The sequence below is a fragment of the Choristoneura fumiferana genome, chromosome 19 (genome assembly GCF_025370935.1).
Source record: "Choristoneura fumiferana chromosome 19, NRCan_CFum_1, whole genome shotgun sequence".
In the NCBI taxonomy this organism is placed as follows: domain Eukaryota; kingdom Metazoa; phylum Arthropoda; class Insecta; order Lepidoptera; family Tortricidae; genus Choristoneura; species Choristoneura fumiferana.
In genome coordinates, this window is record NC_133490.1 from 1,252,318 (window position 1) to 1,266,999 (window position 14,682).

The 14,682-nt window shown below is 42.3% G+C and overlaps 1 protein-coding gene and 1 long non-coding RNA gene across 5 annotated transcripts in view; one reads left to right on the forward strand and one right to left on the reverse strand.

The window, feature by feature from the left end:
- Positions 1 to 14,682, reverse strand: part of LOC141438788 (uncharacterized) — a 146,109-nt gene that overhangs the window by 115,736 nt on the left and 15,691 nt on the right. The window lies entirely within an intron of this gene.
- ClC-a (chloride channel protein 2) overlaps positions 1 to 14,682 on the forward strand; it is a 77,147-nt gene that overhangs the window by 42,883 nt on the left and 19,582 nt on the right. For 3 of the 4 annotated variants that reach the window (XM_074102752.1, XM_074102751.1, XM_074102754.1), the window contains exons 2-11: positions 4,384 to 4,546; positions 5,413 to 5,535; positions 6,282 to 6,410; positions 7,213 to 7,346; positions 8,183 to 8,339; positions 8,927 to 9,015; positions 9,606 to 9,727; positions 11,980 to 12,081; positions 13,457 to 13,559; positions 14,416 to 14,544. In XM_074102752.1, the coding sequence (XP_073958853.1) occupies positions 4,384 to 4,546; positions 5,413 to 5,535; positions 6,282 to 6,410; positions 7,213 to 7,346; positions 8,183 to 8,339; positions 8,927 to 9,015; positions 9,606 to 9,727; positions 11,980 to 12,081; positions 13,457 to 13,559; positions 14,416 to 14,544 (1,251 nt within the window). Of the gene's footprint in view, positions 1 to 2,855; positions 2,920 to 4,383; positions 4,547 to 5,412; positions 5,536 to 6,281; positions 6,411 to 7,212; positions 7,347 to 8,182; positions 8,340 to 8,926; positions 9,016 to 9,605; positions 9,728 to 11,979; positions 12,082 to 13,456; positions 13,560 to 14,415; positions 14,545 to 14,682 lie in introns of those variants that run through there. The other variant, XM_074102753.1, reaches the window with a different exon arrangement.

The following is a 14,682-nucleotide window of genomic DNA, read 5'->3' on the forward strand; positions in this document are numbered from 1 at the left end:
CTACTCCATTAATTTCGCATTATATTAAAGTATCCACCAGACACAGGTCTAGACCAGTCTGGACTGGGTTTTCCTTAATTAATACTATAGTACAGGAATGCACCGCTAAAATTAGAGCCGCCCACGTTTCAGCGCCTCATTGGAGTGATTGCATCGCATGCGTGCACTGGACCGAAATAGAATGATCTGTTTAATTTAATATATGACAAGGTGCACAATGAAAAGGGCATGATTTTATTAGTATTTAGAAAGAAAGAAAATATTCACAACACAAGACAACAATTATTAAGTACGAAAAGACAACACCAAGCATAGTAGGTACGTATCATTCTTCCCTCCTAAGCGGAAAGGCGCTATCTTAAAAAAATAGCTTTTCTGTCATTTACCAAGCGATGCAGAATGTTTTGAGCTACACAATAGTGTTAATAACTCAAAAGTGATATTTTTTTTAATAGCGCCTTTTGGCTTAGGAGGGCAGCATTGCATAGTCAAAATACCACCAACGGGACTTATCATACGCTAACACACACTAGTAATATTTACCTCGACGTTTCGGCAACATTGCAGTGGCCGTGGTCACGAGTAGACTGAAGTTAATGAAGCGTTTAAAACCCCAGCACTCATTTTCAGCCATAGTATAGCTACTTATAAGTACCTACTTGGGATGGCCATTGACACGGAGGAAACCGAAGAGGACGCACCTTTAAAATTAAACTGAAACAATTCGAAATATTCACAGTTCCAAAATAAACTTTAAATAACATCACCAACATAAAGTTGGAAAACCCCCGACTTTATCACTTCAAAGTTCAATATCTCAAAAACGGCTGAGCCGATTTTGATATAACATGTCAAAGAACCATCGCTAGAAAACCTGCTTTCCATTAAAAAACACGCATTCAAATCGGTCCACCCGTTTAAGAGCTACGGTGCCACAGACACACATAGCGGTCAAACTTATTACACCCCTCTTTTTGCATCGGGGGTTTATAAAACACCATCTGGTTGAATTTTAAAATGAGAAAATGTCATAGTCAAAATACCATGAGCGGGACTTAACACGCTATTTTTACACCACACTATTTACACGTTTTTTTTTGTCTATTCGTGACCACGGCAACTGTAACTGCCGAAACGTCGAGGTAAATATTACTCGTGTAAAAATAGCGTGATAAGTCCCGTTTATGGTAGGTATTTTGACTATGAGTGAGAATCACGAAAGTTTAAAACGTCATATGAGAAAATGTCGATTTATTTTAGTTTAATTTTAAAGACTTGAACGCATATCAAGTAGAGTACCTATGCTCATGCGACTTTACTCTCGACAGGACGAATGGCGGAAAAAGGGGAGGTCCTTGCCCAGCTGTGGTATACTTTAATGGGTTTAAAAAAAAGTATCCCCTTGCTGAAGCCGTTGGTGGCCTTTATACCTAGTGCCATCCACGAAGACGCGTGATTTTGTCAAAATTAGCCATTAACATTGTAATAAGAACCACGGCACGCGTCATCGTGAATGACTGTACCTATAATGGCCTGCCTAATGGCCTCCCAAGCAAAGGGATCGTGGGTACTAATCCGGGCACCTCTAAGGTTTTCGGAATTCATCTGCGAAATTGCGTTTGAAATTCACTATGAGCTTTACGGCTTTAGAAAAACATTGTGAGGAAATCTGAACGAACCTGCGAAGCAATTCAATGGTGTGTATGAAGTTCCCAAACTGCACTGGGCCCGCGTGGGAAACCCTCTTTCTGGCCCTTTTAAATTGCGCTAAACAAACTCTTTAGCATCCAACAAAAACATGTTGTCCACTGCTTCTTGCGGTAAAACTGTAGCAATACGACTCATATGTAAGCAGTAATGGATACGTGACTGATGTCATATGTTGTGAACTATTGAGCAATTATAACGTGCTAAGTTTCGAGTCCGATGTGTAAATGGGAGGGCACGATTTATTTGAAGGTTGCACTATGCTGAACTCAGAAGGAATTTCATCATCATCATCATCATCATCATCCCAGCCTATATACCCACTGCTGGGCACAGGCCTCCTCTCAGAACAAGAGGGCTTGGGACATAGTTCCCACGCGGGCCCAGTGCGGATTGGGAACTTCGCACGCACCATTGAATCGCTTCGCTGGTTTGTGCAGGTTTCCTCACGATGTTTTCCTTCACCGCAAAGCCCGTGGTAAATTTCAAATGTAATTCCGCACATGAATTTCGAAAAACTCAGAGGTGCGAGCCGGGGTTCGAACCCACGACCCTCTGCTTGAGAGGCGATAGGTCAAACCATTAGGCCACCACGGCTTAGAAGGAATTTGGTTCATTGAAATTGTTACTATTTACGCTGGGTTGATACAATGCGATTCAACTGCTATTAGGATGGGAATTGCGTTGTGGTTGCCTAGTGGTTTGACGTATAGCCTCTCAATCAGAGGAGCGTGGGGTCAAGTACTGGGCCCGCACTCTCTGGGTTTTTCAAATTTCATCTCCTAAATTACATGTTAAATTTGACGGTGAAGGCAAATTCGTAGTGTGTGTGGAGTTTCCAATCCACACAGGCAGGGACCGCGTGGGAATGACGGCCCAATGCCTCGCATTCTGAGAGGAGGCCTTTACCTAGCAGTAGTCTTGGCTAGGCTGAGTCCTTATCTATGTGAAAAACATTAAAATAGCCTAAAGAATCCGCTACCGTCCAAGTATCTCCTGCATCTTAAAAATCTGTAGCGCGGCTCTGTTTGCTTTCTATAAATAATTACTTAGGCGTTTTCCAATTATCTTGTACACACGGAGATAATCTTATATCTTTAGCAAACAGCCTGGATTCAAGGCTGGTGAGTTTCAGTAGCGGTTTGGTTCTCAAATGTAGTTTAGATTAAGATGGATCAAGATGAAATTGTGGAGAGGGGGAAGCGCGTAGTGGTATGTAGTTAAAAAAAATTACAGACCTTTTTTTTAAAAATGGAAAGAAAGATAAATGGTTTATTTACGTCTCCAATGGGCTGGAATAAAAGCCTAAGTCCCAAAAGTTATTATACAGCCGGGACTTAAATGTGACAAATTATTGCTAAAATTATCTTGACGTTTTGTTGAAATTACCGGCCGACGAGTATGCTGGTTAGATTTAATGATGATTGTTTCGTCTTGTGTAATTTATCGAAAGTTACTTTAGGTTTATGATTATGAAAAAACAACAACGACTTGTTAGGAGCGTGGTAGAAATTTATAGTTTGTTTTCTGATCATAAAATAACTAACAACGCCTATAAAGGTTTTAGTGGTTGCTTTATTTATGGTATCATGAATCTTTAATGTTAAGTTTAAGAATGGCGGGTTTCTGAATGCTGGTTTCTTACATACGGATAATGTACATCGAAAATACAGTCCTTCGACCTTATGTTAAACTAAAGGTTTCTATATTAGTGACCGGCCGAAGCCAGTTACCGCCTGTTATATCGTTGTCAGCACGGGGATAAAAATGAAATTCCCACATAATACTTTCCGAATAAAAACAATTTAGAAAAAAGCCGTGGTGGCCTAGTGGTTTGACCTATCGCCTCTCAAGCAGAGGGTCGTGGGTTCAAACCCCGGCTCGCACCTCTGAGTTTTTCGAAATTCATGTGCGGAATTACATTTGAAATTTACCACGAGCTTTTCGGTGAAGGAAAACATCGTGAGGAAACCTGCACAAACCTGCGAAGCAATTCAATGGTGCGTGTGAAGTTCCCAATCCGCACTGGGCCCGCGTGGGAACTATGGCCCAAGCCCTCTTGTTCTGAGAGGAGGCCTGTGCCCAGCAGTGGGACGTATATAGGCTGGGATGATGATGATGATGATGAAAAACAATTTAGGGCCTCAAAGTTAGTGTGAATTGAATAGGGTCTCACTGAACCTAAGCTAAATCGGCCCATGAACCATCGCGAACCGTGCTGAAGCCACTCGCCTCTGTTCATAATTTAGCCGGATTATACATAATCGTAGTAAATATTGTCATTAATAAACCAGAATAGCATTACACTGCCAAATAACGAAGAGTAGCGAGTGGCTCTACACAATTTCGGCTCTCGACTGTGCACCATCAGACGATATTGACGTTAATAAAAAAAAAACTAACATCTTGTAGCATGGTAAAAACGCATGTGTTGCTCTAAAGATGAGCTGTGTTTGAGTTCGAAACGCGTCAGTGTAGTGTGGTGGTGGTGATAGATGGGTTTGTGTGTTCTTACAGTGTGGAGGGGGAGGAACTGCATGAACACACATTTCTTGCCTAAACGTAGCTATCCTAAGGTCTAAACGTAGCTATCCTAAGCCTCCGAAAAGTGACGCCTGATTCAATAAATAAATAAAAATAAAACCAGTTCTTTAATTAAAATTCGTCTCTTTCTAGATGTATGGCCGCTACCAGCGCGACCTGAGTGAGGCGGCGCGCGAGGAGGCGCGTCGCCTGCGCCGCCTGCGCAAGCGCCGCCGGAAAGACGACAAGATGCGGCAGAAGGAGCTCGAGGCTACCGGCAAGCACCGGCCCAGAGGGAAGGTGTTCAAAGTTTTAGGTACGCAAAAAATCAAACGAATGAACTAAACACAGTTATGTAATCACAGCGGGATTTTGACATTCAATCATTAATTTCATTCATTCTCCTTTTATGCAATCAGTCCTTCATGTAGTTGTGTGTGTAATCATTCATTTCAACTCTTGTGGCAATACCTTTACTTTGCCCACCCGCGACCTTGCGATAGCTCCTCCACCTCCTTTAAGAACACACAAATCACACCAAACCCAACTGTCACCACTACCACATAACACTGACGCGTTTCGAACTCAACTAGAGCTCATCTACAGAGCAATACAACCGTTCACCATGCTATCAGATGTTAGTTTTTTTTTAAACCGTCAATATCTAAGATGTGGTAGCACGTCTCATCTCAAAGCAACTCAAATAAAATGTATAAAACAAATCGAGCTAAAGCGAGGACCAGGCCCCTCTTCCCCACTGGGCACACTGGGCACGTGCCCAGGGCCCCGCGGTGGATTGGGGCACCCTAGTCCCTACTCCATACGATAACCGATAGCTACTCTACTCTCGCCTGAAAATCAGGCTTACCGGAATGCAGCATGTTGTGCCCAGGGCAGCCCTGACGAGGACCTGGCGTCCTCGGCCCTTCTGGCAACTCAACCTCCAAAAAAAGTAATTGGAAAACATGCGCTTTACAAAGCCCTACATCAAACTGTTCAGCGTAGGAACGGTCGGTTCCCTGACTTCATGTATCCACTTTTTCATACTAGTTGCTAAGAAATGTGGACACTGACCGTACAATGCATACTTACTAAATAACGTTCACCGATAAATTCCATTGCACCAAGTAATCCCATTCCTAAATTCTTATTGGAGAAGTGATAACAGTACGAAGTGTGCAGGCAATATCTGGAGGCACACGTTCGCGCGGCTCGGCGAAGACTGGGTGTTCCTGGCCGCGCTGGGCATCATCATGGCCGTCGTCAACTTCGCCATGGACAGGGGCATTGCGATATGCAACAACGGTGAGTGGAACATTCATTGTGACATTTACGATAGACATAGAAGCGGTTTGCTTCATCTTTCATAGTGCGAACTGCTAAAGAATGGAAGTCGCTCCCATCATCTGTAAAATAACATTCACACATTTAGATCTAAAGCGGTATCAACTCAAAATAATAGACCATTCTAATTTGGACCGTTTAATGTCGGAAAGGCCTGAATTAAAATGGTGTATTTTGAGATGATGCCCTTTAAATCTAGATGTGCGATTTTAGTAACACATAATTTAAACAAAAATTAATGCAAAGAACTTCTTTCCAGATTGTATTTTTTTCTTCAAATTGTAACAAACTAGAAGCATAACAGTGGAGTTTTAATACATATAAAAGAGTAACGTGACTATAATTAATAACTAACTGACAACGCTTAGCCCAAACCAATGAAAACCACCTATGTTTACAAATAAAGATACTTTGACTTTGAAGCTAAGAACTTAATTTTAGCAAACGTACACACATCAAAAAATTCTTGGGATACCCATTATCTCTAGACAAATTTGATGTTTTGACTCAGTAGTAATATGCCTATATTGGAATGTTCAAAACTGTCTAGAGATAAAAACATCCCTAGACATTGATAAGTATTTCGCGAGGATCATAGAAGTGCACTAAGAAAGGATTCTCCAAAACAACCATGCAATGTTTGCCAAAGAAGCTAGTTTGTTATACTGCCCTGTCTTCTATGTATTATAATGGTCTTTTGTATTCAGCTCGCATGTGGATGTACAGTGACCTGGCGACGTCTACGTTCAGCCAGTACGTGGCGTGGGTGTCGCTCCCCATATGCCTCATACTCTTCGCGGCCGGCTTCGTGCATATAGTCGCGGCGCAGAGTATAGGTGAGTGGAACTGGAACTACGTCCCTTTTTTTGATAGTGTTACTAGCTCTAAGGATTCCTTCCTAGAAAGCCAAGCTGGCACACTAATACTGATTTATCAACTTGTCTTTAACGGTTTTAAGTCTAAAGGTTATATAAAGGGCATATAAACTGCATTTAATCATCAGAAGTAGGATAGGGAGTACTAAGTTTAATACTAACAATTCCCAAAATCAGAGATAAAGCCGGGAATACACATGCCTGTAAAACAGATCAGTAGCTTGCATATTAGTTAATGGCATGTAGAAGTAACCGGCATACAGTGAATACATTTGCAAGTTAAACTTGCATGCAATTGGCATCTTTCTTTTCGCTACTGGCAAGCCTGTAGCTGTCGCATGCGTTCACTCATGCCGGTTTCGCAGCCCCCCGCGTACCCTCCCATTGCATGCTAGTAAATCAAATTGCTTGCGATCTACTTGCTTGCCAGTTAGTATATACACAATACAATAGCTGGCACGTACAAGGAACTGTTATGCAAGTGTGCCAGCTAAAGGCGTGTATATTCCCGGCTTAAGTTTCTTACATCTTTGGGAGGCGTTTTTTTTTAATTATTATGTAAGTGAGGCCAACGAACATGCCGGTAATCATCTGTTGGGAAGTGATCACCCATTAGTACCAACAACTCAAGAAGAGTAATTGCCAATTGTTACCAGCCTTTAAGAAAGAACAACCCCTTTTCTTGAAAGCCTGGAAATCAAAAGATCTTACCTATCCTCAGATACTGCTTCTGATATTTGTCTGACTTTCCTTTCCTCAACAGGTTCAGGAATACCAGAAATGAAGACGATACTCCGAGGAGTACAGCTAAAAGAGTACCTCACGTACCGAGCGCTCATATCCAAAGTTGTCGGACTTACGGCGACGTTGGGCTCTGGCCTGCCACTCGGTAAAGAGGTAAGTTCAAATCATCATCATCGTCACCATCAAAGCAGCCGTAGGGTACACTGTTGGACATAGGCCTCCCCTAGAGATCTCCAGTTGTTCCGGTTGGAAGCGGCCTGTATTCACCGTGAGTCCACGGCTTTAACCCGGTCATCCGTCCATCTCGTTGGTGGACGTCCTACGCTGCGCTTGCCGATCCGCGGTCTCCATTCAAAAACTCTTCAGCCCTAACGGCCATCTGATCTCCGTGCTATAGCGTGCTCATAGCCACGCAATTGCATTTAGTAATTCTACATTATTTCAGTGAAACATCAAATGTTCAAGATTTCTTAACGAATTAACATCGATATTCCAGGAAGGAAAACTGCAGGCCTTGGGAAATATGTCTCGGGGCCATTATTATTGTTGACTAGCTGGTGCCCGCGGCTTCGCCCTCGGTGTAGTTTTTTTTTTAATTTTCTAAGGGGCTGTTTCACCATCCATTGATTAGCGTTAACCGACGGTTAAATTTGATGCCGTCTCCGTCTATTCGAACAAAACAAATAGAGACGGCATCACACCTAACCGCCAGTTAACGCTAATCAATGGATGGTGAAACAGCTCCTAAATCTTCTTTTATAAGAACCTTCTCCTGACAATAGCAAACACAAAAAAAGAATTACCGAAATCGGTCCAGCCGTTCACGCATGATGCCGCGACCAAGGGAAATAGGGATTCATTATTAAGATTTAATTTGAATCAACTTGTTTTTATTTTAGAATGTCTTAGTTTTACAATCATCATCATCATCATCCCATATCCGTCCCACTGCTGGGCAAAGTTTTACAATTATTCAAATTGTTATCCAGGGCCCATCAGTCCACATAGCGTCAATGGTGGCCCAGCTCCTCTCCAAACTGGTGACGACCTTCCAAGGGATCTACACCAACGAGTCGCGCACGACCGAGATGCTGGCCGCCGCGTGCGCAGTCGGCGTCGCGTCCTGCTTCGCCGCGCCCGTCGGCGGTGAGTTGACTGCCGCACTCAGAGACGAAGACGGCAACCCATTACTGTACATACCGATAAAAAAAGGATTTATCTACACCCATATAGTAAATCCTCAATTATGCGTTCAAAAACCATAGGTAATGACCAGCATTACGACATTGGATTCTATTGTGAACACGGCTGTATCGTAATGGTCACGCGGCGACCACGTGCAGCAGCAGCTCGTGGGGCAGACATACCTACCTAGTTCTCGTTAATGCAGGTCATTCGCAATGGTTCGCGGAACACATGATAGAGGATTTACCCCCTTATTCATAAACGACAATCAAACCTATTTTAGTTAAAATGCCGCTAAAATTCGTTTGTCCTTATCTGTCACTTCGACATTTGTATTTGTTAGAAAGGGACAAAGCATTTGTTAGTTAACATAGGCTTGTTAAGTTTTATGAATAAGGGGGTTAATATATGGATATAGATAAAATATTGTATGCAACTGTACGTAATTAGGCCTTAAAACACTCACGTGACCCTCGTTTCATAAACCCACACTCGTGTTTTAAGCACCCTATTACGATACAGTTGCATAAAATACTATTGTTTTTCAGGGGTCCTGTTCTCTATAGAAGTAACCACCACGTATTTTGCGGTCCGCAACTACTGGAGAGGGTTCTTTGCTGCCTGCTGCAGTGCTATTGTGAGTTTTGCTGCGCTGTGTTAGGAGACTTTGGGAAAAGGTTATGGGCCCTCTATAAAACGATATTTATTTATCATTCTTATTCTAAGACGACCGGATGGCCAAGCGGTTAGAGAACCTGACTACGAAGCTTGAGGTGCCGGGTTTGATTCCCGGCCGGGGCAGATATTTGTACGAATAATAAGAATGTTTGTTCTGGGGTCTTGGATGTTTAATATGTATGTTTATTCGTTGCCTAGTACCTATCCATAGTGCAAGCTTTGCTTAGTTTGGGACTAGGTCAATTGGAGTCAAGTGTCCCATGATATTTATTTACTTACTAGCTTTTGCCAGCGGCTTTGCCCGCGTGGAATTCGGTTATCGCGCGCTATTCCCTCGGCAACTATGCATTTTTCCGAGATAAAAAGTAGCCTATGTCACTCTCTGACCCATAAACTATCTCTATGCCAAAAATCACGTCGATCCGTCGCTCCGTTACGGCGTGAAAGACAGACAATTATACAAAAATACAAAACACACACTTTCGCATATATAATATTAGTATGGATTCTTATACTTATTCTTATTTCTATTCTTGTTCATAAATACAGATGTTCCGACTGCTGTCGGTGTGGTCGGGCGCCCTGCCGACTGTCAAACCGCTGTTCCCCACCAACCTGCCCCAGGACTTCCCCTTCGATCCCCAGGAGTTCGCCGTCTTCGTGCTGCTTGGGTAAGTTAAGCCAGCTCACTTGGCAAGTTGGCAGACAAAAGCAGTGGTTTTAGTAGGAAATAAGTTTCTGTTAAAAAAACATTTTGAATACAAGCTTATTTTGCTGACTGTACTTTTTGTTGCCGTAGTTGCCGAGTGGTTTGACCTATGGCCTCTCAAGCAGAGGATCGTGGGTTCAAACCCCGGCTCGCACCTCTGAGTTGTTCGGAATTCATGTGCGAAATTGCATTTGAAATTTACCACGAGCTTTACGGTGAAGGAAAACATCGTGAGGAAACCTGCACAACCTGCGAAGCAATTCAATGGTGTGTGTGAAGTTCCCAATCCGCACTGGGCTCGCGTGGGAACTACGGCCCTCTTATTCCGAGAGGAGGCCTGTGTTCAGCAGTGGGTCGTATATAGGCTGGGATGATGATGATGATGACTTTTTGTTGACTGTACTTGCATTAAGATTGGTTTTTTGGAATCTTTTTGTATATATATTTTTTTTTATTTCAATTCCAAATTTTTACTTTTACGGTCATCCCGTAAAACCGAAATTGAAAATACAAACTGAAATATAGATGCACAGAAAAAACAGAAAAATAAGACCATCACTGGGAATCGAACCCAGGTCCTCGGTAATCCGTACCATCAGTGGTGTAGCGGTATAGCACGCGGTACGGATTACCGAGGACCTGGGTTCGATTCCCAGTGATGGTCTTATTTTTCTGTTTTTTCTGTGCATCTATATTTCAGTTTGTATTTTCAATTTTGTACTTGCATTGTCATCTTAACTGCATATCCGTACCAAATTTCAAGTCGGTACTATTAACCATTGAGGAGTCCCTCCTGCAGAGACGATTCTGGCAGGACCATCAAGATGCCAAATTTAAAGTCAATCAGACCGCTGGAAGTGAGTCAAATTTAGCTTCCAAGACTTGACCCAAACAAATAATAAATTAATTAACAGGGCAAGCTAAAGAAAAGTTTGTAAAAAAATAAGTGAAAGCATCATACACTGGTGTTCCATCAACGAGCTGGACAATGACCTTCTCCTTGTTCCTGGTGGATTCAGGTCGCTTCCAACCCAAGCAACTGGAGGTCTACGGGGAGCCCTATGTTCTAACAGTTTATGGACAAGCTGCACCTCCAGTGAAGAATAAGAAGAAGAAGATTGATTTATTTGCCAACATGAACAATACAGAATAGGCATACAGAATACAAATAAACAATAAATTAATATAGAATGTGTTTGCCAGTCCCTTGCACTGTGTGGCAAAAGGAACAGGCTCAGCTTATGCTGCGCTTGCCCAGAAGCTGCCAGCGCTGGTGAAGAGCTACATGCAATCACAGAGACAATTTTACGCACCCGGACGATTTGAATGTTGCATTTAAATATAAATCTTACTTTAGACTGAAGAGGTTAAGATTGGTTTTTGGAGTCTTTTTGCATTTTTTATTTCAAATCCAAATTTGTTACAATCCAATGAAAATACAAACTGAAACATGGATGCGCAGAAAAAAACCAGAAAAAGAGACCAGCGCGTAATCGAACCCAGGTCCTAAGTATTCTGTGCTGCGTGCCATACCTCTACACCACCACTGGACAGGAGTCTAGACACAAATTTCTCCCATGCACCGCACATTTCAGCCTGCTTTTTTGCGACACTAGAGACATCTATGTTTTAGCTCTCATCGAGAGACGTCAAAATTTCTTCGGAACTAACCGCTCATCCGGACAAGACATGTCGCTATTAAGCAATCAAATTACTGAAGAGTTATCAAATAAACCAGACTCACACGCATTTTTATTATTAGTAGGACGTAAGTTTAATGAGCGCTATCGCGTATGAATTCGCCACTAGAGGCGCTAGTGTAGGTGAGGTCTCCGAAATGTCAAATCTCATAGTTTTTGGGTGAGCTACGCGGGTTATTTAAAATTAGAATAATTTTGTGAATATTTTGCAATATCTGAAATTAATTATGGCAAATATGCGTTCCGGGGCAATGAATGTCTGTGTTTTGAGACAGTTTTGTCTTTCGGAAACCTTTGTCCTCCCTTTTTTCCGATCAAAATGGGGACTATGCAACACTGTGGCATGCTCGATATTTGTATGGTACGGTTTTAAGGTGTATTAAATATGATTTTAATCTAAACTTTGTTTCACACCCGTAAAAACAGACTTTGAAAGCCATACTTAAAAACCTCACGCAACAGTGCGCCATCTAGTGAGACAAAAAACGATAGCCCTCATTTTGTCTGTGTGCAGCGTAGTGTGTGGACTGCTGGCTGCCCTGTGGGTGTGGCTGCATCGCCAGTATGTACTGTTCATGAGAAACACCAAGATTTTAAGCAATTTCCTGCAGAAAAAGTGAGTACATTTTCACTCCCTACTATTATAAAGGTGAAAGCCAGAAGAGTGTAATTGTTTGAGCTGTGAGTCGCGTAATTTCTAGAGATGACTATGAGATGATGAGAGATGATGATGATGATGAGAGATGTCTAGAAATTACGCGACTCACAGCTCAAACAATTAACTCTTAGCAACGGATAGTTCTTTGGCCGGATACCGGATATCCGGCGGGACCGTTGGCCGGATAGCCGGATATCCGACCGCCGGATATTCGGCCAAGTTACGGCTAGTTACTACGAAATTGGAAAATCGAAGTTCGTATCGTACCGTCCTTATCACTCTCGTATTAAATGATATTAGCATCAGCGGGACGGCAAGATACGAAGTAAAACATCGTGGCCTCCGAGTCCGTATTGTCTAAAGTTTCTGACACTCGCGTTCGCAATCAAATGACAGTTTTCGCATACAAAAACTGTCATTTGTATTTTAGACGACCGGATGGCCAAGTGGTTAGAGAACCTGACTACGAAGCTTGAGGTCCCGGGTTCGATTCCCGGCCGGGGCAGATATTTGTATGAATAATACGAATGTTTGTTCTCGGGTCTTGGGTGTTTAATATGTATTTATCTATATAAGTATGTTTATCCGTTGTCTAGTATCCATAGTACAAGCTTTGCTTAGTTTGGGACTAGGTCAATTGGTGTCAAGTGTCCCATGATATAAATAAAAATAAAAAAAATTGATTGCGATCGTGAGCGCCAGAAACGTTACGCAATAGACCCTCAGGCCGCAACTTGTTCAAGGACTTGTAGGCTATCAACGAAAGCAAGCGCGCTTTTTACTTCAGTAGGTACAGTATAATTAGCTATCCTAGAATCAATAAACTCACCTTAATAATGATAAATACATTATAAAATCCGAAGCCGTGGTGGCCTAGTGGTTTGACCTATCGCCACTCAAGCAGAGGGTCGTGGGTTCAAACCCTACTATTACATTTGAAATTTACCACGAGCTTTGCGATGAAGGAAAACATCGTGAGGAAACCTGCACAAACCTGCGAAGCAATTCAATGGTGCGTGTGGAGTTTTCAGTCCGCACTGGGCCCGCGTGGGAACTTATGGCCCAAGCCCTCTTGTTCTGAGAGGAGGCCTCTGCCCTGCAGTGGGACGTATATAGGCTGGAATGATGATGACATTATAAAATAAAAGTTATTATTCATAATAATAATATTAGTTACAAAAGAGATTTGCAAGCTCTTCGTTAGTATAATTTCCAGTAAGTCATACATAAACTGTCGAATATTCGGTATCTTTTGTCGATTAGTCGCCGACTAGAAATGTGCCGGACAGGACTATCCCGACTACGTCTTTAAAACCACTTGTGTTTATTTCAGCCGCTTCATCTACCCAGGCTTCATGACGCTGGCTGTGATGTCCATTCTCTTCCCGCCGGGCATTGGCAAATACATGGCCGGCGATTTGGGCAACCAGGAACAGGTAAGTGGCGTCGTATGTACAAGGCTCAATATCCGTCAAAGAGCAATACGGACGTCGCAGAGAAACTTCGAGATCGATCGAATCAAAATTAGCCTAACCAAATTAGAAAAGTTGAAAAACCTGAGACATTGTTCAAAGTTCAATATCTCAAAAACGGCTGAAACGATTTTTGTCTAACGTAGCAAAGAACCACCTCTACAAAACTCGCTTTCACGTAAAAAGATCAAATCTAAATCGGTTCATTCGTTTGCGAGCTACGCTGCAGCAGACAGACAGACATTTGGAAATAATTTCGATCCGCATTGACGCCTTACTCCAAATAGCGAATCTACTGTGTTAAATACTTGCGATGTAGGTACCTACTTAATGATATCATTAAATAAAATTGAAAATCAGTTTAAAAATATAAATAATAAATCGTTGAGTTTCATGCCGGATTCCTCTCAACAGAGGTTTCTCCGAACCGTTGTTTTTTTTTAACATTCATAAGTTTTGAATATAAAGCTACCGTGAGACTCACTCATATTAAATGATATTGTAAGGATAACTCGCGTATTAAATCGAGTTTAGCTCGACATGTTTCGGGCTAGTTCGTAGCCCTTCTTCCTAGTAGCAACGCGACTCGACACCACACACACACACATATACAGCGCACAGTGTGCGCGTATTGCAGCAGCCGCCGACTCGTTTTGCTCCTAGGAAGAAGGGTTATGAATTAGCCCGAAACATAACAATATCATTTAATATTCATAAGTTGTTATAGCCTAAATTGAATAAGGGTATTTTGACTTTGACAAAAGTTGACTGCATCAATCAATGGATGATGAGATGATGATGATGAGAACTGTTTCTGCAGGTGCTGTCGTTGTTCGCCAACTTCACGTGGTCCGACAACTTGACGGCGGAGCAGGCCGCGATCGTCTCGCACTGGGAAACCCCTGACGTCAACCTGTTCGGATGCCTCTGGATCTACTTCCTCTCTATTGTGAGTAAATACTCGTACAATGAGGGCTATCGTTTTTTGTCTCACTAGATGGCGCACTGTTGCGTGAGGTTTTTAAGTATGGCTCTCAAAGTCGGTTATTACGGGCGTGAAAACAAATTTTAGATTAAAATTATATTT